The sequence below is a fragment of the Oncorhynchus mykiss genome, chromosome 4, assembly GCF_057628025.1.
Source record: "Oncorhynchus mykiss isolate SJ-2025 chromosome 4, ASM5762802v1, whole genome shotgun sequence".
NCBI classification, from domain to species: domain Eukaryota; kingdom Metazoa; phylum Chordata; class Actinopteri; order Salmoniformes; family Salmonidae; genus Oncorhynchus; species Oncorhynchus mykiss.
Window position 1 is genome coordinate 4185869 of NC_143025.1, and position 27999 is coordinate 4213867.

General features: G+C 43.9%; 1 protein-coding gene across 2 annotated transcripts; it reads left to right on the plus strand.

Moving 5' to 3' along the window:
- Positions 1–8512: 8512 nt before the first annotated feature.
- Positions 8513–17144, plus strand: LOC110521165 (E3 ubiquitin/ISG15 ligase TRIM25). Of its 2 annotated transcripts, XM_090230897.1 has the most exons (6): positions 8515–9214; positions 9598–9726; positions 11461–11694; positions 14845–15004; positions 15130–15189; positions 15421–17144. In XM_090230897.1, the coding sequence occupies exons 1-6, from the start codon at positions 8600–8602 to the stop codon at positions 15930–15932; spliced, it is 1710 nt and encodes a 569-aa protein (XP_090087023.1). In that variant the 5' UTR covers positions 8515–8599; the 3' UTR covers positions 15933–17144. The 2 variants fall into 2 exon arrangements, with proteins under 2 accessions (XP_036824625.2, XP_090087023.1); XM_036968730.2 differs by lacking the exons at positions 11461–11694; positions 14845–15004; positions 15130–15189; positions 15421–17144 and having other exon boundaries at positions 8513–9196; positions 9631–9961.
- The last annotated feature ends 10855 nt before the right edge of the window (positions 17145–27999 follow it).

Genomic DNA, 27999 nt, shown 5'->3' on the forward strand with positions numbered 1-27999 from the left:
CCTACTGGACTGGGTTCTCTGTATGTAGAGGGGGAGTGGCTTCCTACTGGACTGTGTTCTCTGTATGTAGAGGCGGAGTGGCTTCCTCCTGAACTGTGTTCTCTGTATGTAGAGGGGGAGTGGCTTCCTACTGGACTGGGTTCTCTGTATGTAGAGGGGGAGTGGCTTCCTACTGGACTGGGTTCTCTGTATGTAGAGGGGGAGTGACTTCCTACTGGACTGTGTTCTCTGTATGTAGAGGCGGAGTGGCTTCCTCCTGGACTGTGTTCTCTGTATGTAGAGGGGGAGTGGCTTCCTACTGGACTGTGTTCTCTGTATGTAGAGGGGGAGTGGCTTCCTACTGGACTGGGTTCTCTGTATGTAGAGGGGGAGTGGCTTCCTACTGGACTGTGTTCTCTGTATGTAGAGGCGGAGTGGCTTCCTCCTGGACTGTGTTCTCTGTATGTAGAGGGGGAGTGGCTTCCTCCTGGACTGTGTTCTCTGTATGTAGAGGGGGTGTGGTTTCTTTGATAAGGAAGTGTGACAGAGTGTTGGGTCGTTGGCAGAGATGGTTATTATTTATGTTATATGTATTTGAAATACGTATTTTAAATACTTCTGAGTATTTTGTTATTTGAATTACACTGGGCTGAACAATACTCCAATTTATTTATTTTTTTATTTTCAAAATACATCTTTTTCTTGACCATTTTTTTGCAGCATTTCACGTCTTGTAGCCCCTCTTTAACCCTTTACTGGAATCAGAAGTCTGGTTTGATTAGAGCGTCTGCTAAATTAACTAAATATACATGTAAAAATGTTGATAAATACTTTGTTGACGGAAAATGTATTTGATACAATTGTAATATATTGTTGTCTCACTTAGCTGTCTTAATATGAATGCACTAAACAAAGCGTCTATTCAAATCAAATCAAATCAAATTTTATTTCTAATGAGCTCCTCCCCAAAACAAGACCAATAATACTACCCAGTGTGCTTTGCAGTTTATTTGGTATGTTCATTTTCACATATAGATTTGAGTCATTTAGCTTCTCCAGAGTGACTTGCTCAACTAAGGTAGATAACAACATACAGAATCACTGTCAAGTAGCAAGAAAAAAGGGGTTTTTAACCATTACTGAGAATCTTGTTGCTCTTTGGGCTAAATGTTTGCAAGTGTATTTTTGTTTAAAATGAAGTATGTTACATTTCATAAATATGTTACAAAATGCAGGTGTTGTTTATTTTGATACATTGATCTTTACGGTATCTTGTATCTATATTTTGAAATAGTATTTTTTTCATTTTCGCTCCAACCTGGTAGTAGAATACTCTATGAGGTAGTGGCTGGGTTGGAGACCCACCAACCGCATGGTGCCTCACCAAACGAGCTGACTGCAGCAAGGTGTACTGCTTAACTAGGATGTGGTCCTAATTGGAGAGTGGCTTTAGGGTGAGTACACTTCCAACAGCAGGACTTCCCTTCAACATGTTACAGAAGATAATGTGGAGACAGAGATGGGCAGTATTTCTGTTATATGTATTTGAAATACATATTTAACCCTCCTGCTGTGTTCTGGTTGACTTGGACCGATTTGCAAGTTTTCTCTCTGAAAAATGTAGTTAATATAATCTGATTGTCATAAGGTTCCATGATTTTGTCCACACAGGGCATCTAAACACACAAAAAACACGTTGATGATTTTCATGAAATATTGGGTGTTTTATTTAACTTTTGTACACCTGTGGTGTTCCCGCTCAAAAATGTAATTACAAATGAAGACTATAACTAGTGTATAACATTTTGTTCAGGCACATGCCCATTCATCAGATGGACACACTTCCTCTCCCAGACCCCCACATGGATGTGTGTTTGAGCACACACACACCCTATTCCCCTTGGCTTCAATGTCAACCCCCACAGGAACCTTTCCCCAATAGAATCTCTCCCCCAAGGGAACCACACCTGTTGGCATTCTCACAAACAATCGCAACATTGTTTCAATAATATATAGAACTTTTCTTGCAGCTGTGGAATATCCCAAGCCCTGGTAAACGATGTGCTCCGGGACATGTTAAATCATTTTGTGTTTGTCTACCTCGACGATGTCCTGTTTTTTTCCCTGCCCAATAACACGTCCTCCATGTTCGACAAGTCCTTCAGCGCCTCCTGGAGAACCAGTTATTTGTGAAAGCGGAGAAATGCGAGTTCTACCGTTCTACCCTCTCCTTTCTGGGATATGTCATCGCTGAAGGAAATGTCCAGATGGACCCGGAAAAGATGAAAGCAGTAGCTGATTTGCCCCAACCTACGTCCAGGGTGCAGCTACAACATTTCATGGGGTTTGCCCATTTCTACCGGTGTTTCATTCGAGGCTACAGCACTCTGGCAGCCCCACTCTTGGCACTCACCTCTCCCAATCTACTGTTCATATGGTTCCCAGCGGTTGACAGAGCCTTTGTGGACCTGAAGCATCAATTCACTACAGCCCTCAACCTCGTCCATCCGGACCCGTCCCGTCAGTTTGTGGTCGAGGTCGATGCTTCTGACGTTGGAGTGGGGGCTATCCTGTCGCAGCGATCCATCCAGGACATAAAGCTCCATCCCTGTGCCTTCCTGTCCTATCGTCTCAACTCTGCAGAAAGAAACTACGACCAACCGAGAACTCCTGGTGGTCAAGATGACACTGGAGGAGTGGAGACACTGGCTGGAGGGAGCAGAACATCTATTTTTGGTTTGGACCGATCACAAGAATTTGGAATATCTCCGAATATAACAGCACCATGTCAGAGTCAAGCAGAGTTTCATCAAACAAGTTTTTGTCCAGTACACATTCCTGGGCTGTCCCGATGTCCCTGTTATTGTTACTGATGATTTGCTCAGAGAAGCCCAAACAACTTGTCCTGATTTGCCAAAACAGGAACAGTGAGATCCAGTGTCTATTATAAATGGTCCTCTTTCATTTCCCCCACACTGTGAACTCACATGCCCCAACTGCCCACAGGTCCAGCGTTGAGTGTTGTTCCAGTCAGGAAGGGCCATGGCGGGCCCACCTCCTCTTCCTGTCCATGTCTGTTGGTCACCATAATGCTTAGTGGTGAAAAGCACATACCCTTTAGCCACCAGGTTCACAGGTGTGACTGATGTGACTGTGGGGGACCTGCAGGCTGTGGTTGTGGTGAGCCTGTAGAAACAATGCAGCCATCATATTGTGAGTAAAACCACCACCTTTCTCGATCTGTGAAAGCTGGGCCTTCCTCAGTGCAGTTTCTAGTCCTCCTTTCACACTCTTCTATCTCCCTCTGGTATTGTCTTTACCTTTTCCGTGGCTTGTCTGACCTCTTTTAGCTCTTTACTTTCATCCACATCATCTGTCTCCATTGTCTCTTTCATCTTATCAGCAATCAGCACCTGCAGATCTTCTATCAACTTCCTCTTCTCTTTTCATAATGTTTCAACTTGTTATTTTCCAGTCGTCCTTCTTCTCTCTTTCTTTCTTCCCTTTCTCTCTGGTCTCTGTATAGGTCACCCATGGATGGTAACACTGTATATTCCTTTTACTTCTTCAGTAGTTAGTTTGTTTTCAACGTTTGATTGATGACCCTGTGTACAGATGACATGTACATGTCCAAATATGGGCATCCGTCCAGGACGTCCTGTTCCTGTGGTCACGTGTTAGAGGGTGTGTTATTTTATATCTATATTGTGTCTATTCCTTTGAAGTTGTCATGCTGATTGATGTCTAGCGACCTGGTTGAACTGGGGGGGTTCTGTGTTTGAACTTTTGAAAGAGAATGGCCCCACACCCCTCAGTTTTATTGCCCTTATGGTTGCTATCTATGAAGCAGGAATGTGTGTGTGTGTGTGTGTGTGTGTGTGTATATGTGTGGGTGTGTATGTATGTGTATGTGTGTGTGTGTGTGTGTGTGTCTGTGTATGTGTGTGTGTGTGTGTGTGTGTGAGATGTGTGATGTGTGTGTGTGTGTGTGTGTGTGTGTGTGTGTGTGTGTGTGTGTGTGTGTGTGTGTCTAGGCATTGTGTCCATTTCAAGCTTTCAACAACAATAAAAACAGCCATCTAAATAATGTTTCTCAGCCTAGTTTCCTATTTAGTTCTCTTTATATGTACAGGCACAGAGCTTCCAGATGGCTCCAGCCTAAGAAATTTCAGGGCCTGTACACCTGGGGAGATTAGAACCCCAAAGAAAAGATCCTAAAGGTCATTTCAGATTCAGGTTTATCATGACAGCCGCTTTATGAAAGGCCTTTACTTATGGCTAAACAGCTTCTACACAGATTATGAAATTAAGGCTGTGGGATGAAATTAGATGTTTCTAGGAGGGCTTAAACAAATCTACAGTGAAACAAACATGTACACTTTACACACATATTTATTGACTTTTAAAAAGACCACAGTAACATGACAGAATTTGTGCAAATGCGACGAAATCTGCTAGTTGATATTAAATGTACAACAGTAGTATTAGGTAACAAGCAATACGTGTTAAATATGTGGCACAGGCAATCATGACAGCCTCTTTATGAAAGGCCTTTACGGTTTCACAAACTACCTTTAAAGGTTTTGTCAGAAAGTTGTAACAGGCCTCATTCACCAGTCTAGAGATGAACCTAGAGACACCAAAAACATCACCGCTTAGAGCAGCTTGGAGATTATTACCCAAGTAAAGGGGGAGCAAAAGAGCGGATTTACCCAACTCTATACAAACCCCGACACGTGGTATGATAACTCTGACGCATACGTCTAATGATTATTGTAGATGTTTACAACTGAGGGAGTTGACAGTAGGTCAATGAGATGTATAAAGGCAAATTGACATAACGGACCTCAAAGACCAACAGCCTACTTTCTAATATAGAATGCAGGGGTGTGTACTGAACATGTAACCATTATGAAACAAAAAAAAATTCTCGAAACACCTCCTAGTTAGGGACAGAACGTGGAGCATGTACTTTAACACTATGTTACCACAGCTTTAGTGCAAACCCACAGCCCCGAATATTTAGCTGCCAGGACAGATTCAAAAAGAGATGTGAATAAGTGAATCCCTCCTAATGGATATTTCTGAAGGCTACTGGACATAAGTGATTGGGAAGCGACTGTTAGACGTAGATTCTCAGAAGCAAACGGCGCCCTGTCCTTTACGGCGCCCCTTCACGATCACACATTTTTAGGCGTAAATCCAAATAATCACATACCCAAGAATATTAAAAGAAAAAGAAAAGTGTGCACTCTGAACGACGTCGTAAGACACCAGGCAGCAGTCCCAGGACAGATAACATAGTCTGTGAAGCCCTCCTAATGGATATTTCGGGAGCTGAGTAAGTGAAAAATATATTTTAAGTTTTGTTTGAATATTATCGGGATATTATTGTAATATTAAACACGAGTTATTTGTGTTTTAAACAGGGGGGGCAAAGATTTTTTTTTTAAATATATAATTTTTGTTTATATATATCTTTTTTAGGTATGATGGACAACTGACACAACGGGTGACTTGGATGCATTAGGGAAACTGAACGACATCGGAGGAACCGATGAAACAGACAGTATTCTGTCTTTTTGTATGAAAGGTTTTCCAAACACTCCAAGAACCGAGAATTTAAACGTCCCGACAACTCCCCCTGGGAACCTCAACCCACTCGCTACACATTCCACGCCCCAACAACCAAAGCACAACTGTGGACCAAGGGCATTGCACAGAATCACCATAGGTATTAATTCTAGGCATTTACATGTATGTTTTTAAAAATGAAGACTATTTATACAATAAAACAATGTTTTTTATTCACACTGTTTGTAAACAATAACTTCTGCCCTCTTAGGGTCTACTTGACCCGCTTATTGATTAGAAAGTATGATTAGAAACCAAGGCTGTGGAATATATTCTCTCTCACAGGCTATGAAAAAGACAAAAGCTAGGACATTGACTCCTGAGTGTTGAACTTATGCCCACTCTACAACAACCCAGGTTGTTATATGACCCCTGAGGATCATCTACGAACGTTGGAACATCTACAACTATTGAAGATGCAAAAAGGGGTTTTCAGAAATACATTTGGTTTGCAGATATGTATTATTATAAAAATAATATAACATTATTATCATAATCTTTAGTATTATTATGTTACATGTGAGACATAACCAGAAATGTCAACGTAGACCATTTACAAGAATGTGTTTACCAGGCGGTGATGAAAACACTTTAAAGGAGCTCTAATAAAAGGAGCTCTAATTCAAACAGGCAAGGATATATATATATATATGATACGATTACCACCTTTAAAACTGTTGCTGCAATATCACTTCTCAATGCGTGTACATTTCAAGCTTTCAACAACAATAAACCAACCAGCCTAATAATGTTTCTCAGACTAACACACTGTTGAGTTTTCCTAGTTAGTAAAGAAACAACCACTAAGCCAAAACACAACAAGATGTAATATAATCTGTATACAAGTCATTCTATACGGAAAACAGGTACATTTTAAATGATCAATAATTCCCAATAGGTTTGTGTCACGCCCTGACCATAGTTTGCTATGTATGTTTATAGGTTTAGTTTGGTATGGGTGTGATCTGAGTGGGCATTCTATGCTGTATGTCTAGTTTGTCTTTTTTCTGTGTTTGGCCTGATATTGTTTTCAATCAGAGGCCTGTGTTAGTCGTTGTCTCTGATGGGGAACCATATTTAGGTAGCCTGTGTTGTCATTGTGGGGTGATTGTCTATGTTAGGTGCTTGTGTTGGGTGATTGTCTATGTTAGGTGCTTGTGTTGGGTGATTGTCTATGTTAGGTGCTTGTGTTGGGTGATTGTCTATGTTAGGCCATTATTTTAGTTAACAGCCACCCAGATTTCTGTTTTATTGTTGTTGAAAGGTTGAAATGGACACACACACACACACACACACACATCACACATCACACATCACACACACACACACACACACACACACATACACAGACACAAACACACACACACACACACACACACACACACACACACACACATACACATACACATACACACACACACACACACACACACACACACACACACACACATATACACACACACACATACACACACATTCCTGCTTCATAGATAGCAAGCATAAGGACAATAAAACTGGGTGTGTGGGGCCATACTCTTTCAAAAGTTCAAACACAGAACCCCCCCAGTTCAACCAGGTCCCTAGACATCAATCAGCATGACAACGTCAAAGGATACAATATAGATATAAAATAACACACCCTCTAACACGTGACCACAGGAACAGGATGGCCTGGCCGAAGGCCCATATTTGGACATGTACATGTCATCATGGACACAGGGTCATCAATCAAAATTTTTACCGTCTACTTCTCTCTCACACCTCCTCAGTCCTTATCTGTGGTACTGTATATTAACTATATACCACACCTCCTCAGTCCTTATCTGTGGTACTGTATATTAACTATATACCACACCTCCTCAGTCCTTATCTGTGGTACTGTATATTAACTATATACCACACCTCCTCAGTCCTTATCTGTGGTACTGTATATTAACTATATACCACACCTCCTCAGTCCTTATGTGTGGTACTGTATATTAACCATATACCACACCTCCTCAGTCCTTATCTGTGGTACTGTATATTAACTATAAACCACACCTCCTCAGTCTTATCTGTGGTACTGTATATTAACTATATACCACACCTCCTCAGTCCTTATCTGTGGTACTGTATATTAACTATATACCACACCTCCTCAGTCCTTATCTGTGGTACTGTATATTAACTATAAACCACACCTCCTCAGTCCTTATCTGTGGTACTGTATATTAACTATATACCACAACTCCTCAGTCCTTATCTGTGGTACTGTATATTAACTATATACCACACCTCCTCAGTCCTTATCTGTGGTACTGTATATTAACTATATACCACACCTCCTCAGTCCTTATCTGTGGTACTGTATATTAACTATATACCACACCTCCTCAGTCCTTATCTGTGGTACTGTATATTAACTATATACCACACCTCCTCAGTCCTTATCAGTGGTGCTGTATATTAACTATATACCACACCTCCTCAGTCCTTATCTGTGGTACTGTATATTAACTATATACCACACCTCCTCAGTCCTTATCAGTGGTGCTGTATATTAACTATATACCACACCTCCTCAGTCCTTATCTGTGGTACTGTATATTAACTATATACCACACCTAATCAGGCCTTATTGATGAATTACAACACATAGGTGTATTATAAGGCATTATAAAGGTAATTAAAATAATGATACATACATACTTCATAGAAACTGTTACCCTTCATATATTCTAACAACTCACATTTTAAGATTCATTATGTCATTTGTTCCATGTTAAGGGCTCTAACCTTGGAACAAAACTATTTGTCTCCCTCTTGCTGTTGCATGCAGTTCCTCTCTCTCTTCCTCCATTCCTCTAACCCCTCCCTCCTTCTAACCCCACCCCTCTGGCAGAACCAGGAAGTCCCTCCCCCTCCCACAAACTCTCTTCTGAGGAAACGAAACTGATCTGAGTCTCTCTGTCGTCTGTCTGTGTGAGAGTGAACAACCGTCCAAATGGCTCAACAGGGAGTTCTGCTGGACCAGGACCAGTTCTGTTGTTCTGTCTGTCTGGATCTACTGAAGGAGCCGGTCACTATTCCCTGTGGACACAGTTACTGTAGGAGCTGTATTGAGGGCTGCTGGGATCAGGATGTTCTGAAAGGGGTCTATAGCTGTCCTCAGTGCAGACATACCTTCACTACAAGGCCTATGCTGATGAAAAATAACATGTTGGCTGAGCTGGTGGAGAAACTGAAGAAGACAGGACTCCAGGCTGCTCCCCCTCCTGCTCTGTGCTATGCTGGACCTGGAGATGTGGCGTGTGATTTCTGCACTGGGACCAGAAAGCAGAAAGCCCTCATGTCCTGTCTGGTGTGTCTGGCCTCTTACTGTGAGACTCACCTCCAACCTCACTATGAATCTCCTGCTTTGAAGAAGCACAAGCTGGTCAAGGCCACGGCACAACTACAGGAGAAGATCTGCTCTCATCATGACAAACTGCTGGAGGTTTACTGTCGTACCGATCAGCAGTGTATCTGTTATCTGTGTACAATGGATGAACATAAAGGCCATGATACAGTGTCAGCTGCAGCAGAGAGGACTGAGAAACAGGTAAGACCAGAACAACTTGTTGGTGGCTGTCTGATAAACAAATAATTAAAGATACAGTAGGAACTAAATCTGTTTGAATATGAGATCATTATATTATATACAATATGAAATGGATCCACAAATATGAACACAAACCTTGAGTATATAGATATGTTAACCCAGATTCTCCAAATGTATCACATTTTTCTAAAGTCAAACACTATTATCATTCTGAATGGCCTTTTATGAGTCCAAAGTTCAGTCTCAACCCCTTGATACATGTAGGCCTACCATAAAAACTATAATCATTCACATAGCAACATAATATCATATTGTAAAGGGACTTCCTCAGGATTGTAGACCTTCCTCTCTATGGGTCCTATGTCACATTACTATACTATTGATCTACTGGACTAATAAAGCTTGATAGCTCATTGAAGAGTGATTCTCCACAGAGGCAGCTGGGGATGAGTCAGCAGAAGGTCCAGCAGAGATTCCAGGAGAGAGAGAAGGAGCTGAAGGAGCTCCAACAGGCTGTGGAGTCTCTCAAGGTGAGTATTGTTGACCAGAGGAGACACACTATTTCACTTCTCTCCTCCAGTCAGAGAGAGAGAGAGGGGCCCCTATCCAATCCCACTGACCCCACTGTTGGGACCAGGCTGTCTGGACCCCTTTCAGAGAATAGACTGGTTCATGTAACTGACTGGGCTGCCTCATCACATAACCATGAGTAACCATGACGACTCATGTCCCCTAGACATTAATATGGAACTGTCTCTCTCTCAATTCAATTCAAAGGTCTTTATTGGCATGGGAAACATATCTTTACTATGCCAAAGCAAGTGAAATAATAATGAACAGTAAACATTGAACAACATTTATTTTCAAAAGAATAGAGACATTTCAAATGTTATAATTCAAGTGCAAACAGAGTGAGTCGTGCCCCAGACTGAGTCCTGGAGGTGAAATGGAAATGAATGAGGGAGAGTTCAGTAAGGTAGAAGGTGTGGAGAAGAGTTCAGAACCAGAGAAGTATTTGGTCATATTAGATTTGACTTCAGAAGAGTTCCAGGGTGTGTTGAGTGGTGGTGTCCCGTCCTCCCAGGTCGTTGTCATGGTGCAGGAGCAGATAGGGTCAAAGTAGTGGAATGTGGTAGTGGAGGGAGGGAGGAGAGTAGAGCAGGACCAAGAGGTGTTCTGTACCTGTCTGTCCAGGAGGGAGGAGAGTAGAGCAGGACCAAGAGGTGTTCTGTACCTGTCTGTCCAGGAGGGAGGAGAGTAGAGCAGGACCAAGAGGTGTTCTGTACCTGTCTGTCCAGGAGGGAGGAGAGTAGAGCAGGACCAAGAGGTGTTCTGTACCTGTCTGTCCAGGAGGGAGGAGAGTAGAGCAGGACCAAGAGGTGTTCTGTACCTGTCTGTCCAGGAGGGAGGAGAGTAGAGCAGGACCAAGAGGTGTTCTGTACCTGTCTGTCCAGGAGGGAGGAGAGTAGAGCAGGACCAAGAGGTGTTCTGTACCTGTCTGTCCAGGAGGGAGGAGAGTAGAGCAGGACCAAGAGGTGTTCTGTACCTGTCTGTCCAGGAGGGAGGAGAGTAGAGCAGGACCAAGAGGTGTTCTGTACCTGTCTGTCCAGGAGGGAGGAGAGTAGAGCAGGACCAAGAGGTGTTCTGTACCTGTCTGTCCAGGAGGGAGGAGAGTAGAGCAGGACCAAGAGGTGTTCTGTACCTGTCTGTCCAGGAGGGAGGAGAGTAGAGCAGGACCAAGAGGTGTTCTGTACCTGTCTGTCCAGGAGGGAGGAGAGTAGAGCAGGACCAAGAGGTGTTCTGTACCTGTCTGTCCAGGAGGGAGGACAAGGCCTGGTGGACCTGACTCAATGAGGTGCAGAGAGGCTACTGAACCTACTGTCTTTCTCTCTCTCTGTCTCTCTCTCCCTCTCTCTCTCTCTCTTTCTCTCTTTCTCTCTCTCTGTCTCTCTGTCTCTCTCTCTCTCTGTCTCTCTCTCTGGCTCTGTCTCTCTCTCTCTCTCTGTCCCTCCCTCTCTCTCTCTCTCTCTCTCTCTCTCTCTCTGTCTCTGTAATGTCTCTGTCTCTGTATCTCTCTCTCCCTCTCTCTCTGTCTCTGTCTCTGTGTGTCTCTCTCTCTCTCTCTGTCTCTGTAATGTCTCTGTCTCTGTATCTGTCTCTCTCCCTCTCTGTCTCTGTCTCTGTCTCTGTCTCTGTCTCTCTCTGTCTCTCTCTCTCTCTCTCTCTCTCTCTCTCTCTCTCTGTCTCTCTCTCTCTCTCTCCAGCGCTCTGCACAGTCAGCAGTGGAGGACAGTGATCAGATCTTTACTGAGCTGATCCGCTCCATTGAGAGAAGGAGCTCTGAGGTGAAGGAGCTGATCAGAGCCCAAGAGAAGGCTCAAGTGAGTCAAGCTGAAGGACTCCTGGAGCAACTGAAGCAGGAGATAGCTGAGCTGAGGAAGAGAAGCACTGAGCTGGAGCAGCTCTCACACACAGAGGATCACATCCATTTCCTCCAGGTAACTAAACTGTCTTGTTACATGTGATATGAAATTAACTTCATGTGAAACTATTCATCTCAATCATTATGTTGTCCTGTCTGTCTCTCTGTCCCTCTCTCTCTCTCTCTCTGCCCGTCCCTCTCTCTTTCTCTGTCTGTCTCTCTCTCCCTTTCTCTGTCCGTCCCTCTCTCTCTCTCTCTGTCCGTCCCTCTCTCTCTCTGTCCGTCTCTCTCTCTCTCTGTCCGTCCCTCTCTCTCTCTGTCCGTCCCTCTCTCTCTCTGTCCGTCCCTCTCTATCTCTGTCTGTCCCTCTCTCTCTGTCTTTCCCTCTCTCTCTGTCCGTCCCTCTCTCTCTGTCCTTCCCTCTCTCTGTCCATCCCTCTCTCTCTGTCCCTCTCTCTGTCCATCCCTCTCTCGCTCTCTGTCCGTCCCTCTCTCTCTCTGACCGTCCATCTCTCTCTGTCCGTCCCTCCCTCTCTGTCTGTCCCTCCCTCTCTCTCTCTGTCCGTCCCTCTCTCTCTCTCTCTCTGTCCGTCCCTCTCTCTCTCTCTCTGTCCGTCCCTCTATCTCTCTCTGTCCGTCCCTCTCTCTCTGTCCGTCCGTCCCTCTCTCTCTCTCTCTGTCCGTCCCTCGCTCTCTGTCCGTCCCTCTCTCTCTCTGTCCATCCCTCTCTCTCTCTCTGTCCGACCGTCCCTCTCTCTCTCTGTCTCCGTTTGTCCCTCTCTCTCTGTCCGTCCCTCTCTCTTTCTCTCTGTCCGTCCGTCCCTCTCTCTCTCTCTGTCCGTCCCTCTCTATCTCTCTCTCTGTCTGTCCCTATCTCTCTCTGCCCGTCCCTCTCTCTTTCTCTGTCTGTCTCTCTCTCCCTTTCTCTGTCCGTCCCTCTCTCTCTCTCTCTGTCCGTCCCTCTCTCTCTCTGTCCGTCTCTCTCTCTCTCTGTCCGTCCCTCTCTCTCTCTGTCCGTCCCTCTCTCTCTCTGTCCGTCCCTCTCTATCTCGGTCTGTCCCTCTCTCTCTGTCTTTCCCTCTCTCTCTGTCCGTCCCTCTCTCTCTGTCCTTCCCTCTCTCTGTCCATCCCTCTCTCTCTCTCTGTCCGTCCCTCTCTCTCTCTGACCGTCCATCTCTCTCTGTCCTTCCCTCCCTCTCTGTCTGTCCCTCCCTCTCTCTCTCTGTCCGTCCCTCTCTCTCTCTCTCTCTCTCTGTCCGTCCCTCTCTCTCTCTCTCTGTCCGTCCCTCTATCTCTCTCTGTCCGTCCCTCTCTCTCTGTCCGTCCGTCCCTCTCTCTCTCTCTCTGTCCGTCCCTCGCTCTCTGTCCGTCCCTCTCTCTCTCTCTCTCTGTCCGTCCGTCCCTCTCTCTCTCTGTCCATCCCTCTCTCTCTCTCTGTCCGACCGTCCCTCTCTCTCTCTGTCTCCGTTTGTCCCTCTCTCTCTGTCCGTCCCTCTCTCTTTCTCTCTGTCCGTCCGTCCCTCTCTCTCTCTCTGTCCGTCCCTCTCTATCTCTCTCTCTGTCTGTCCATATCTCTCTCTGTCCATCCCTCTCTCTCTCTCTGTCTGTGCCTCTCTCTCTCTCTCCCTGCCCCTCTCTCTCTCTCTCTCTCTGCCCCTCTCTCTCTCTCTCTCTCTGCCCCTCTCTCTCTCTCTCTCTCTCTGTCCGTGCCTCTCTCTCTCTCTCTGTGTCCCTCTCTCTCGCTATATCTGTCACTCCCTCCCTCTCTCTCCCTCCCTCTCTCTCCCTCTCTCCCTCAAACTCTCTCTCAGCCCCTCTCTGTGTCTCTCTCTCTGTCCAGAGTTATCAGTCTCTCTCTCTCTCCATCTCTCTCTCCAGAGTTATCAGTCCTTCTCTCTCTCCAGAGTTATCAGTCTCTCTTTCTCTCTCTCTCTCTCCAGAGTTATCAGTCTCTCTCTCTCTCCAGAGTTATCAGTCTCTCTCTCTCTCTCTCTCTCCAGAGTTATCAGTTCCTCCAGGTAACTAAACTGTCTTGTTACATGTGATATGAAATTAACTTCATTTGAAACTATTCATCTCAATCATTATTTTGTCCTGTCTGTCTCTCTGTCCCTCTCTCTCTCTCTCTCTCTGCCCGTCCCTCTCTCTTTCTCTGTCTGTCTCTCTCTCCCTTTCTCTGTCCGTCCCTCTCTCTCTCTCTCTGTCCGCCCCTCTCTCTCTCTGTCCGTCTCTCTCTCTCTCTGTCCGTCCCTCTCTCTCTCTCTCTCTGTCCGTCCCTCTCTCTCTCTCTCTGTCCGTCCCTCTATCTCTCCCTGTCCGTCCCTCTCTCTCTGTCCGTCCGTCCCTCTCTCTCTCTCTCTGTCCGTCCCTCGCTCTCTGTCCGTCCCTCTCTCTCTCTCTCTCTGTCCGTCCGTCCCTCTCTCTCTCTCTCTCTCTGTCCATCCCTCTCCCTCTCTCTGTCCGACCGTCCCTCTCTCTCTCTGTCTCCGTTTGTCCCTCTCTCTCTGTCCGTCCCTCTATCTTTCTCTCTGTCCGTCCGTCCCTCTCTCTCTCTCTGTCCGTCCCTCTCTATCTCTCTCTCTGTCTGTCCCTATCTCTCTCTGTCCGTCCCTCTCTCTCTCTCTCTGTCTGTGCCTCTCTCTCTCTCTCCCTGCCCCTCTCTCTCTCTCTCTCTCTGCCCCTCTCTCTCTCTGCCCCTCTCTCTCTCTCTCTCTGTCCGTGCCTCTCTCTCTCTCTCTGTGTCCCTCTCTCTCGCTATATCTGTCACTCCCTCCCTCTCTCTCCCTCCCTCTCTCTCCCTCTCTCCCTCAAACTCTCTCTCAGCCCCTCTCTGTGTCTCTCTCTCTGTCCAGAGTTATCAGTCTCTCTCTCTCTCCCTCTCTCTCTCCAGAGTTATCAGTCCTTCTCTCTCTCCAGAGTTATCAGTCTCTCTTTCTCTCTCTCTCTCTCCAGAGTTATCAGTCTCTCTCTCTCTCTCCAGAGTTATCAGTCTCTCTCTCTCTCCAGAGTTATCAGTCTCTTTCTCTCTCTCTCTCTCCAGAGTTATCAGTCTCTCTCTCTCTCTCTCTCTCTCCAGAGTTATCAGTCTCTCTCTCTCTCTCCAGAGTTATCAGTCTCTCTCTCTCTCCAGAGTTATCAGTCTCTTTCTCTCTCTCTCTCTCCAGAGTTATCAGTCTCTCTCTATCTCTCCAGAGTTATCAGTCTCTCTCTCTCTCTCTCTCTCCAGAGTTATCAGTCTCTCTCCAGTATCAGTGTATCTTCAGACTTACCCAGCATCGTTGTCCATCCTCTTCAGTACTTTGGAGATGTGAGTAAGACTGTGTCTGAACTGAGAGAGAAACTAGAAGACTTCCTTAAAGGAGAATGGACCAAGATCTCCACTACAGGTGTGTTGAAAACAATAAGAACATCAACTTTAGACCATTGAAAGTTCCCTACTAGTCATATACATGTGGAATATGGTCTGATGATAACATTCCCTCTCTCTGTCAATGTGTTTGTGTGTCTGTAGTGAATATAGTGGATGTTGTACTGCCTCCAGAGCCCAAGACCAGAGAACAGTTGTTACAATGTGAGTCTCTTTATTGTGAAGTAACTAACAGTCTCTTTTTACTGACACTCCTAACAATCCCTCTAGAAATATATAGCAATAGTAGATCTAATCAAAGACTGGGTATCTATCTGACTCCTCATATTTCTCTGATTTGATCTCTGCTGTGCTCTAATCAAAGACAGGGTAGATACAGTATCTGACTTAACTTATTGTTCTGACTCCCCTCATTGGTCTCTGCTTTTCTCCCAGATTCCTGTCAGCTCACACTGGACCCAAACACAGCAGACACACACCTCTCTCTGTCTAAAGGGAACAGAAAGGTGACCTGTACAGACCAAGTCCAACCATATCCTGACCATCCAGACAGATTCACCAACTGGTGTCAGGTTCTGTGTAGAGAGGGTCTGTCTGGACGCTGTTACTGGGAGGTGGAGAGGACTGGTGATGTTATTGTTATAGCAGTCTCATATAAAGACATCAGCAGAACAGGGACAGATAGTGGATTTGGAGACAATAACAAGTCCTGGAGTTTACAGTGCTCTAGAGGTGGTTATTGTTTCAGTCACAATAATGTTGTGACTAAAGTATCAGGCCCTCAGTCCTCCAGAGTAGGAGTGTACCTGGATCACAAGGCAGGTACTCTGTCCTTCTACAGTGTCTCTGACACAATGACCCTCCTCCACAGAGTCCAGACCACATTCACTCAGCCCCTCTATCCTGGGTTTTGGCTCAATGGTACTGCTGAGCTGGTTAAACTGTAGTAGGGTCCACATAGATACTAGTCATGCTGGTGTAGTCTATAGCCTATAGAAAATGCACCTGCACTGTGATAGTCTCAGAGGTCCGTTAAAAGCGCAGAGAGCATCATGAAGAACAAGGAACACACCAGGCAGGTCCGAGATACTGTTGTGAAGAAGTTTAAAGCCGGATTTGGATAAAAAAAAGATTTCCCAAGCTTTAAACATCCCAAGGAGCACTGTGCAAGCGATAATATTGAAATGGAAGGAGTATCAGACCACTGCAAATCTACCAAGACCTGGCCGTCCCTCTAAACTTTCAGCTCATACAAGGAGAAGACTGATCAGAGATGCAGCCAAGAGGCCCATGATCACTCTGGATGAACTGCAGAGATCTACAGCTGAGGTGGGAGACTCTGTCCATAGGACAACAATCAGTCTTATATTGCACAAATCTGGCCTTTATGGAAGAGTGGCAATAAGAAAGCCATTTCTTAAAGATATCCATAAAAAGTGTCGTTTAAAGTTTGCCACAAGCCACCTGGGAGACACACCAAACATGTGGAAGAAGGTGCTCTGGTCAGATGAAACCAAAATGGAACTTTTTGGCAACAATGCAAAACGTTATGTTTGGCGTAAAAGCAACACAGCTGAACACACCATCTCCACTGTCAAACATGGTGGTGGCAGCATCATGGTTTGGGCCTGCTTTTCTTCAGCAGGGACAGGGAAGATGGTTAAAATTGATGTGAAGATGGATGGAGCCAAATACAGGACCATTCTGGAAGAAAACCTGATGGAGTCTGCAAAAGACCTGAGACTGGGACGGAGATTTGTCTTCCAACAAGACAATGATCCAAAACTTAAAGCAAAATCTGCAATGGAATGGTTCAAAAATAAACATATCCAGGTGTTAGAATGGCCAAGTCAAAGTCCAGACCTGAATCCAATCGAGAATCTGTGGAAAGAACTGAAAACTGCTGTTCACAAATGCTCTCCATCCAACCTCACTGAGCTCGAGCTGTTTTGCAAGGAGGAATGGGAAAAAATTTCAGTCTCTCGATGTGCAAAACTGATAGAGGCATACCCCAAGCGACTTACAGCTGTAATCGCAGCAAAAGGTGGCGCTACAAAGTATTAACTTAAAAGGGGGCTGAATAATTTTGCACGCCCAATTTTTCAGTTTTTGTTTTGTTAAAAAAGTTTGAAATATCCAATAAATGTCGTTCCACTTCATGATTGTGTCCCACTTGTTGTTGATTCTTCACAAAAAAATACAGTTTTATATCTTTATGTTTGAAGCCTGAAATGTGGCAAAAGGTCTCACAGTTCAAGGGGGCCGAATACTTTCGCAAGGCACTGTAGATGTCCAGGAAACCGGCCCTAAATGTGTCATCTTTCATCCTCCCATACTGCTCAGTCCAGCAACATTAAACCTGTCCAGCAGGTGGTGCTGTTGACCAAACAATAAAACCAGCAGATATCTTGACTTGCCACTCAGTATATCAGTAATGTTCGGAATAGTACTTTAATATCATTGGAGATTGATGGTCTTTTTAATCCACTATCCAGAGTCAGGAACAGATGAAGTTGGGTCTGCTACTGTTCAGTGATTAAATATGATTTATGGTGATGGGAAATAATAAAAAACACTCAACTTCATCTAGTAATAGTTTTCCTTTGTTATTTATTCCAAGGTGTGTCTTTAACTTGTAAATGTATTGTGTGGAGGTGAGCTAGTGGTGTGGCTGATAGAATATAATGAAAAGGGAGGAGGGGAGGGGAAATGGGCTGATATATCAGACGGTTGAGGGAGAGAGAGATTTTCATCCAGGAGTTAGTGTCTCTGTTCCAAATAGCTCCCTATTCCCTGCGTAGTGCACTAGGCTTCTTATAACCAGGTCTAAAGTAGTGTTCTAGATGTTGCTCCCTATTCATCTGGAGGTCCGGGAAAAAAACGTGCGTTAATAAAAATTTTAAAAAAGACCTGACTTCTGAATTGAGGTTAAAAACAGGCCGGGTGTTCGAAAGGGAGGTGACAGATTCAAACGAACACCTTGGGTTTTAACCAAAATCGATAGGAAGGAAACAGGTCTGAAATTGACCTGTGGTAAGGTGCACTTCCATAAATAAACTAGAGCTTAATAAATCCTGGTTTTGCAAGCCAGAAGGTTATTAAGGAGAGATATAGTACGCATTGGAGAATTAGGACGCTTGTTCCGTACAAATAGGATAGCCATTAATTCAAAAAACATACCTAAATAAAGGAGCCATGGGATAATGCGAATGCATATTTATTAAATATCGAGGATTAAATTACGGATTTCTTACACTGAGAAATGTACGACATTTGCGGCAGAGGGGAAGAAGTAATACAATAATGTTATCGGGTTAATTGTATCTAAGGGTAGCATGTTCATTTAAGTAAACATATACATAGACGTTGTTAAAACTTATGATTAATGATTTGAGTTAAAGGGGAATCATCATTAGGTTTAGTTTATAGTTCACTTTTGAGTTTCTGAATCGAAGAATCGAAGTAGCATAGTGAATGCTAGTTAGGAGTGTTGTGTTCTTCTGGGAAAATTGATGTTTAGGTGTCTCAATTTCCTGGGATTATAATCTTGGGGAGAATGAGGCCATCAACGACCAAATTGCAAAAGGTCTGCAAATATATACACATAAAACCATTGTTAGGACTATTTGTTTTAGTGCAAAGGTATTTTAAAGAGGCACGCTCACATATGGAACCTTATGAGTTTTTATTTTATGAGTTTTAATTATACAAGTTAATTTTTTTGATTTTATGACCTATTGATCTTATCGTGATTGTCTTTAGGGGTCTGATCAGCCTCAGGGGAGAGTCATTTGTATAATGAATATGGTCATATTGAGTTTCTAGTTTTAAGGTAAATTCATTATAATGAAGTTTTGGTTGGGGGGGTTAGAATTATTGTTTGAACCGCAAATGAGAAAGTGGTTCAGGATTCTGTTTTACAACATTAGCTGTGAAGTTTTTGAATGGGCTATTCATGATTTGGTATTGTAACAGAGAAAACAATCATATTTATCATTGAGAATAAATAGGGGAAGATAAGATACATTGAGGTTTGGATAGGAGATAGATTAAGCCAATAGGGCAGGGAATTACATAGAAAAATAAGTTACAGTTTTTAGGGGTGATAAATTACTGTAGATAAGGTATTCCACACTTTGCAACAATTCTATGTTATTGTCAGATAGAATACTGAGGGTCCCTGAAGGGAAGGGCTTGTTAGTGTAGGGAGGATTTTGATATGGTTAGCATTTATTAGACTTTGTTTGATTATTAGAAGTTTTTTAAATAGTATTACATTTGACAGGAATATAGGACATCTGTGATGATTTAGGATTATTGTAAGGATTAAGATAGATTGATTAAGGAAATGTAAGGACTTTAGAGAAAAGCCACTCATAGACATGTTTTTTCCAAAATCAATGATTTTAGATAAAGTCAAACAGTTAGAAGCTTAGTGGTATTTGAGAGATATGAGAGAAATGGGTTACGGTTTAAATCGGTAAATATATATATTTAGGAAAATATATAAGTAGCACAGATAGTTTTTAAAGTAGATAAGAAAACTTGACAGAGTATTGTTACAGGATTGACATGAATGGACGCCCAAGGGAGAATTGGACATGTGGAAAATTAAAAGGGGCTCCTACATGATGATGTCAGACATTAGGATAATTTACTAATCTTACCTAAGTCATTGTTTAAGAGTAGGCAAGAGTGGGCAGAGCCATGTAACAAAGGGGGGATGGGTAAATTGTGTTCTAGAATAGGATGTGACCTACGGGATAATTAACTAATAAAAAAATTAAAATATTAGCTAATAATCAGAACAAATGACAAACTGTTTGTTAACCAAGCCTGTATGTCCAGGATTTTATGCACTACAGGTGAACTACAGGTGAAGTCACTCAATCCAGTCCCTGAGGCTTGTTGGGGGGACCATACCAAGGACTCCTGGTGACAGCTAGCTGAAAGAGCTACCCAAATCAAATCAAATCAAATTTTATTTGTCACATACACATGGTTAGCAGATGTTAATGCGAGTGTAGCGAAATGCTTGTGCTTCTAGTTCCGACAATGCAGTAATAACAAGTAATCTAACTAACAATTCCAAAACTACTGTCTTGTACACAGTGTAAGGGGATAAATAATATGTACATAAGGATATATGAATGAGTGATGGTACAGAGCAGCATAGGCAAGATACAGTAGATGGTATCGAGTACAGTATATACATATGAGATGAGTATGTAAACAAAGTGGCATAGTATAGTATAAAGTGGCTAGTGATACATGTATTACATAAGGATACCGTCGATGATATAGAGTACAGTATATACGTATGCATATGAGATGAATAATGTAGGGTAAGTAACATTTATATAAGGTAGCATTGTTTAAAGTGGCTAGTGATATATTTACATCATTTCCCATCAATTCCCATTATTAAAGTGTCTGGAGTTGAGTCAGTGTCAGTGTGTTGGCAGCAGCCACTCAGTGTTAGTGGTGGCTGTTTAACAGTCTGATGGCCTTGAGATAGAAGCTGTTTTTCAGTCTCTCGGTCCCAGCTTTGATGCACCTGTACTGACCTCGCCTTCTGGATGATAGCGGGGTGAACAGGCAGTGGCTCGGGTGGTTGATGTCCTTGATGATCTTTATGGCCTTCCTGTGACATCGGGTGGTGTAGGTGTCCTGGAGGGCAGGTAGTTTGCCCCCGGTGATGCGTTGTGCAGACCTCACTACCCTCTGGAGAGCCTTACGGTTGAGGGCGGTGCAGTTGCCATACCAGGCGGTGATACAGCCCGCCAGGATGCTCTCGATTGTGCATCTGTAGAAGTTTGTGAGTGCTTTTGGTGACAAGCCGAATTTCTTCAGCCTCCTGAGGTTGAAGAGGCGCTGCTGCGCCTTCTTCACGATGCTGTCTGTGTGAGTGGACCAATTCAGTTTGTCTGTGATGTGTATGCCGAGGAACTTAAAACTTGCTACCCTCTCCACTACTGTTCCATCGATGTGGATAGGGGGGTGTTCCCTCTGCTGTTTCCTGAAGTCCACAATCATCTCCTTAGTTTTGTTGACGTTGAGTGTGAGGTTATTTTCCTGACACCACACTCCGAGGGCCCTCACCTCCTCCCTGTAGGCCGTCTCATCGTTGTTGGTAATCAAGCCTACCACTGTTGTGTCGTCCGCAAACTTGATGATTGAGTTGGAGGCGTGCGTGGCCACGCAGTCGTGGGTGAACAGGGAGTACAGGAGAGGGCTCAGAACGCACCCTTGTGGGGCCCCAGTGTTGAGGATCAGCGGGGAGGAGATGTTGTTGCCTACCCTCACCACCTGGGGGCGGCCCGTCAGGAAGTCCAGTACCCAGTTGCACAGGGCGGGGTCGAGACCCAGGGTCTCGAGCTTGATGACGAGCTTGGAGGGTACTATGGTGTTGAATGCCGAGCTGTAGTCGATGAACAGCATTCTCACATAGGTATTCCTCTTGTCCAGATGGGTTAGGGCAGTGTGCAGTGTGGTTGAGATTGCATCGTCTGTGGACCTATTTGGGCGGTAAGCAAATTGGAGTGGGTCTAGGGTGTCAGGTAGGGTGGAGGTGATATGGTCCTTGACTAGTCTCTCAAAGCACTTCATGATGACGGATGTGAGTGCTACGGGGCGGTAGTCATTTAGCTCAGTTACCTTAGCTTTCTTGGGAACAGGAACAATGGTGGCCCTCTTGAAGCATGTGGGAACAGCAGACTGGTATAGGGATTGATTGAATATGTCCGTAAACACACCGGCCAGCTGGTCTGCGCATGCTCTGAGGGCGCGGCTGGGGATGCCGTCTGGGCCTGCAGCCTTGCGAGGGTTAACACGTTTAAATGTCTTACTCACCTCGGCTGCAGTGAAGGAGAGACTGCATGTTTTCGTTGCAGGCCGTGTCAGTGGCACTGTATTGTCCTCAAAGCGGGCAAAAAAGTTATTTAGTCTGCCTGGGAGCAAGACATCCTGGTCCGTGACTGGGCTGGATTTCTTCCTGTAGTCCGTGATTGACTGTAGACCCTGCCACATGCCTCTTGTGTCTGAGCCGTTGAATTGAGATTCTACTTTGTCTCTGTACTGGCGCTTAGCTTGTTTGATAGCCTTGCGGAGGGAATAGCTGCACTGTTTGTATTCGGTCATGTTACCAGACACCTTGCCCTGATTAAAAGCAGTGGTTCGCGCTTTCAGTTTCACACGAATGCTGCCATCAATCCACGGTTTCTGGTTAGGGAATGTTTTAATCGTTGCTATGGGAACGACATCTTCAACGCACGTTCTAATGAACTCGCACACCGAATCAGCGTATTCGTCAATGTTGTTATCTGACGCAATACGAAACATCTCCCAGTCCACGTGATGGAAGCAGTCTTGGAGTGTGGAGTCAGCTTGGTCGGACCAGCGTTGGACAGACCTCAGCGTGGGAGCCTCTTGTTTTAGTTTCTGTCTGTAGGCAGGGATCAACAAAATGGAGTCGTGGTCAGCTTTTCCGAAAGGGGGGCGGGGCAGGGCCTTATATGCATCGCGGAAGTTAGAGTAACAATGGTCCAAGGTCTTTCCTCCCCTGGTTGCGCAATCGATATGCTGATAAAATTTGGGGAGTCTTGTTTTCAGATTAGCCTTGTTAAAATCCCCAGCTACAATGAATGCAGCCTCCGGATAAATTGTTTCCAGTTTGCAGAGAGTTAAAAAAAGTTCGTTCAGAGCCATCGATGTGTCTGCTTGGGGGGGGATATATACGGCTGTGATTATAATCGAAGAGAATTCTCTTGGTAGATAATGCGGTCTACATTTGATTGTGAGGAATTCAAAATCAGGTGAACAGAAGGATTTGAGTTCCTGTATGTTTCTTTCATCACACCATGTCACGTTGGCCATGAGGCATACGCCCCCGCCCCTCTTCTTACCAGAAAGATGTTTGTTTCTGTCTGCGCGATGTGTGGAGAAACCCGTTGGCTGCACCGCTTCGGATAGCGTCTCTCCAGTGAGCCATGTTTCAGTGAAGCAAAGGACGTTACAGTCTCTGATGTCCCTCTGGAATGCTACCCTTGCTCGGATTTCATCAACCTTGTTGTCAAGAGACTGGACATTGGCAAGAAGAATGCTAGGGAGTGGTGCACGGTGTGCCCGTCTCCGGAGTCTGACCAGAAGACCGCCTCGTTTCCCTCTCTTTCGGAGTCGTTTTTTTGGGTCGCTGCATAGGATCCACTCCGTTGTCCTGTTTGTAAGGCAGAACACAGGATCCGCGTCGCGAAAAACATATTCTTGGTCGTACTGATGGTGAGTTGATGCTGATCTTATATTCAGTAGTTCTTCTCGACTGTATGTAATGAAACCTAAGATGACCTGGGGTACTAATGTAAGAAATAACACGTAAAAAAACAAAAAACTGCATAGTTTCCTAGGAACGCGAAGCGAGGCGGCCATCTCTGTCGGCGCCGGAAGTATAATGAACTCGCACACCTTGCGCCGGATTCACACGGCAGGAGGGCAAGACACACTGACACTGTCGAACAATAAACAGTGTTCGAGAGGAGAACTGGAATTAACAGAATTCTGGGGGCCATCTCTCGAATGAAAAAACCCTCCCTGTCTTTTCATCCCTGTTGTTGTTCATAGAAGTGAAGATGTGTCTGGCTCTTGCTAAGTGATGTGTTCTCGGGGACAGGGTGGGGCTTCACATGGAAGCTGTTCGTCTGAGCTGTCTTATCGTGGGTGACATATTCCTGATACAGCACGTCCTACTTGAATATGCGGAGGGTGGTAATTTGACCCATGGTTTAGACGATGAGGATTTTGTTCCAAAATAAGCATAAGAGATCCCTAGATCTGGGTAGACAGGAAGTTAGAGTAGAGGTTGGGAAGGATCTCTCAATTGAGTTTTATGTAGACCAAAATGGAGTCTCTAACTACATGGCAGTCTAGGACTCTGAGCCATTATGGCATATATCGGTGCAGGTTCCCATATTGATCGTGGACACAGGTCATAGCTCATTTGGAGAGAGAGGGCTATATGAATCCACTCACCCAGTATGGAAGGAGGTGGAGTAGAGTGAAGATGAGAGTTTTTGATAGTAATCAGGAGAGAGGGATGTATTGCATAAAGATACACCTAACCCTTTAAACAGAAATGAAGGAGGATCTAGGGTTGTGGTATGATGGATATGTCCAGGTCTTGGTTGACACCCTAGTACGGTTCTGGGTAGAGGAGTTTAGGCCAGTATGGTAAAGCTGTTCACGAAAGCAGGAATGCCAGATAATGACAGTTGCATTGACTTGCACTATTTAAATCCCCAGGTTCCTCCCTTTACAGTGACCGGAGGAGATTATTACCGTTTGGCCCGGTACAGTACTCTTGGGAAATGATGTCAGGGCGAGGTTTTACCAACAGATTGGACAGGATTATGCTCCATTGTAATGCCTTTGACACTCATTCAATACCGAGACATGAAGTTTAGCCAAATGGGGAAAAAGAGCTACTCCATCCGGGTCTCTTGATGACAAAGTCTACATTGATAACATTGGGGTTCCACGGGGGGTGCCAGATGAGTTCAAAGCAAGAAATCAGATCCTAGCAGGATTAGAGTTAAGCATTTCTACTCTCAATAAGAACGTGGACTGAATTAATTATATTTATGATAATCAACAGCGCTTTAACAATTATACCAGAGATGCTATTGAAGGTTTTGCAGAACAGACTGAAGCAACCAGCCTGATGGCTTGGCAGAATAGAATTGCATTAGATATGTTAATGGCTGAAAAGGGAGAAGTAGGCGGGATTATCAGGACCATGTTTGTGCTTACATCCCAAATAACACAGCTCCGGACGAATCAGTGCCGAAGCCTCAGCTGGTTTGACCACCCTGGCTCACGGGTTGGCAGAAAACTCTGGGGTGGATACTTCTCTGACTAATTGGATTGACATTACGTTTGGAAAATGGAAAAATGTTATGATCACTGTCTTATGGGCTACATTCACCTGTGTGACTGTTTTAGTTTTAGGGGGCTGTTGTCTAATTCCCTGTGTATGAGGCCTTATTTCCAGGACTCTGGAGAAATCTATGACAATAGATGTGTGGGACGATTCCAGGTTCTGACCCGTGGAGGACTGAATGCACGTCTACAGAACAAGTGGACGAATCTGGATCTTTTATTTGTGGGGAATTTATATTTGATGAGACCATTTTGGATGTTTAGGGAGACTAGGTTGTATCCCGTCTCAATATTAGACTGTTTTTTTAATGAAGATTGTAACGAAAATCCTGATAAGAAGAGTTATGATTCTGATGTAGGCCTGAGAAACAGTCATGGCGAATGCAAGTGTTGGGTTATGTTTAGGTGATGTTTTGATGACAAGAAATATCTCTAATAAAAATAGAAATGGGCTTTTTAATATTACAATATAACTACAATGTGTGATTGGATGTATACTATTTAATCAAAGGGTGGATATGTTATTAAGGGGATTTTATCAATGATGACTAATTATGTATACATTTCAATCAGGACTGACTTGTCCAAATGCTATTATGTACTGTACATATATGAACTTTCTCTCTTGCTCCCATTCCCAATTGTATATAATATAGTCAGGAGTTTAGAACAGTGCCTTGGTACAAATGAATGAACTATCTCCAGATGGCAGGGACGGACTATCTCCAGACTGTCTAGAATGCTGATTTACAAGGACTGACCTTGGCTTCAGGCGAGTAGGGAAGGCTCGAGAACTATAGGGCCTCTCTACCGGTGTCAAGAAGAGACGGAACATTTAGAAAACGCTGACGTCATTTTCAGTTTATAACCTGTGGTAAAATGTGTATATACCAGTACTCTCTTGAATTAAACGCTGTTACCTGACTTTTAAGACCGGGGCTCTGTCCATTCTTATATAAATATTGGGTCTTACAATCCCATGGAATGCATTGACAGAGTATTTCATTCTGATTGGGAAATAATACAGAGAAATTGTTAGAATTCCTCTAACATTGTCCTAATATTTTCTTCTACTTTTTCTATTTGCACTCTGTGAGCCAGGAACACAAGCATTGTTAGATATTACTGCCCTGTTGGAGCCAGGAACACAAGCATTGTTAGATATTACTGCCCTGTTGGAGCCAGGAACACAAGCATTGTTAGATATTACTGCCCTGTTGGAGCCAGGAACACAAGCATTGTTAGATATTACTGCCCTGTTGGAGCTAGAAACACAAGCATTGTTAGATATTACTGCCCTGTTGGAGCTAGAAACACAAGCATTGTTAGATATTACTGCCCTGTTGGAGCTAGAAACACAAGCATTGTTAGATATTACTGCCCTGTTGGAGCTAGAAACACAAGCATTGTTAGATATTACTGCCCTGTTGGAGCTAGAAACACAAGCATTGTTAGATATTACTGCCCTGTTGGAGTCAGGAACACAAGCATTGTTAGATATTACTGCCCTCTGTGAGCCAGGAACCCAAGCATTGTTAGATATTACTGCCCTCTGCGAGCCAGGAACACAAGCATTGTTAGATATTACTGCCCTGTTGGAGTCAGGAACACAAGCATTGTTAGATATTACTGCCCTGTTGGAGTCAGGAACACAAGCATTGTTAGATATTACTGCCCTGTTGGAGCTAGAAACACAAGCATTGTTAGATATTACTGCCCTGTTGGAGCTAGAAACACAAGCATTGTTAGATATTACTGCCCTGTTGGAGCTAGAAACACAAGCATTGTTAGATATTACTGCCCTGTTGGAGCTAGAAACACAAGCATTGTTAGATATTACTGCCCTGTTGGAGCCAGGAACACAAGCATTGTTAGATATTACTGCCCTGTTGGAGCCAGAAACACAAGCATTGTTAGATATTACTGCACTGTTGAAGCTAGAAACACAAGTATTGTTAGATATTACTGCCCTGTTGGAGCTAGAAACACAAGCATTGTTAGATATTACTGCCCTGTTGGAGCTAGAAACACAAGTATTGTTAGATATTACTGCACTGTTGAAGCTAGAAACACAAGTATTGTTAGATATTACTGCACTGTTGGAGCCAGGAACACAAGAGCCACAGTCCTTATCTGTGGTACTGTATATTAACTATATACCACACCTCCTCAGTCCTTATCTGTGGTACTGTATATTAACTATATACCACACCTCCTCAGTCCTTATCTGTGGTACTGTATATTAACTATATACCACACCTCCTCAGTCCTTATCTGTGGTACTGTATATTAACTATATACCACACCTCCTCATTCCTTATCTGTGGTACTGTATATTAACTATATACCACACCTCCTCAGTCCTTATCTGTGGTACTGTATATTAACTATATACCACACCTCCTCAGTCCTTATCTGTGGTACTGTATATTAACTATATACCACACCTCCTCAGTCCTTATCTGGGGTACTGTATATTAACTATATACCACACCTCCTCAGGCCTTATCTGTGGTACTGTATATTAACTATATACCACACCTCCTCAGTCCTTATCTGTGGTACTGTATATTAACTATATACCACACCTCCTCAGTCCTTATCTGTGGTACTGTATATTAACTATATACCACACCTCCTCAGTCCTTATCTGTGGTACTGTATATTAACTATATACCACACCTCCTCAGTCCTTATCTGTGGTACTGTATATTAACTATATACCACACCTCCTCAGTCCTTATCTGTGGTACTGTATATTAACTATATACCACACCTCCTCAGTCCTTATCTGTGGTACTGTATATTAACTATATACCACACCTCCTCAGTCCTTATCTGTGGTACTGTCTATTAACTATATACCACACCTCCTCAGTCCTTATCTGTGGTACTGTATATTAACTATATACCACACCTCCTCAGTCCTTATCTGTGGTACTGTATATTAACTATATACCACACTTCCTCAGTCCTTATCTGTGGTACTGTATATTAACTATATACCACACCTAATCAGGCCTTATTGATGAATTACAACACATAGGTGTATTATAAGGCATTATAAAGGTCATTAAAATAATG

Coding starts and splice junctions, on each gene's coding strand:
- LOC110521165 (XM_090230897.1), top strand. CDS start 8,600: ATGGCTCAACAGGGAGTTCTGCTGGACCAGGACCAGTTCTGTTGTTCT. Junction 9,727..11,460: donor AGGCTGTGGAGTCTCTCAAG/GTGAGTATTGTT, acceptor CTCTCTCTCCAG/CGCTCTGCACAGTCAGCAGT. Junction 11,695..14,844: donor ATCACATCCATTTCCTCCAG/GTAACTAAACTG, acceptor CTCTCTCTCCAG/AGTTATCAGTCTCTCTCCAG.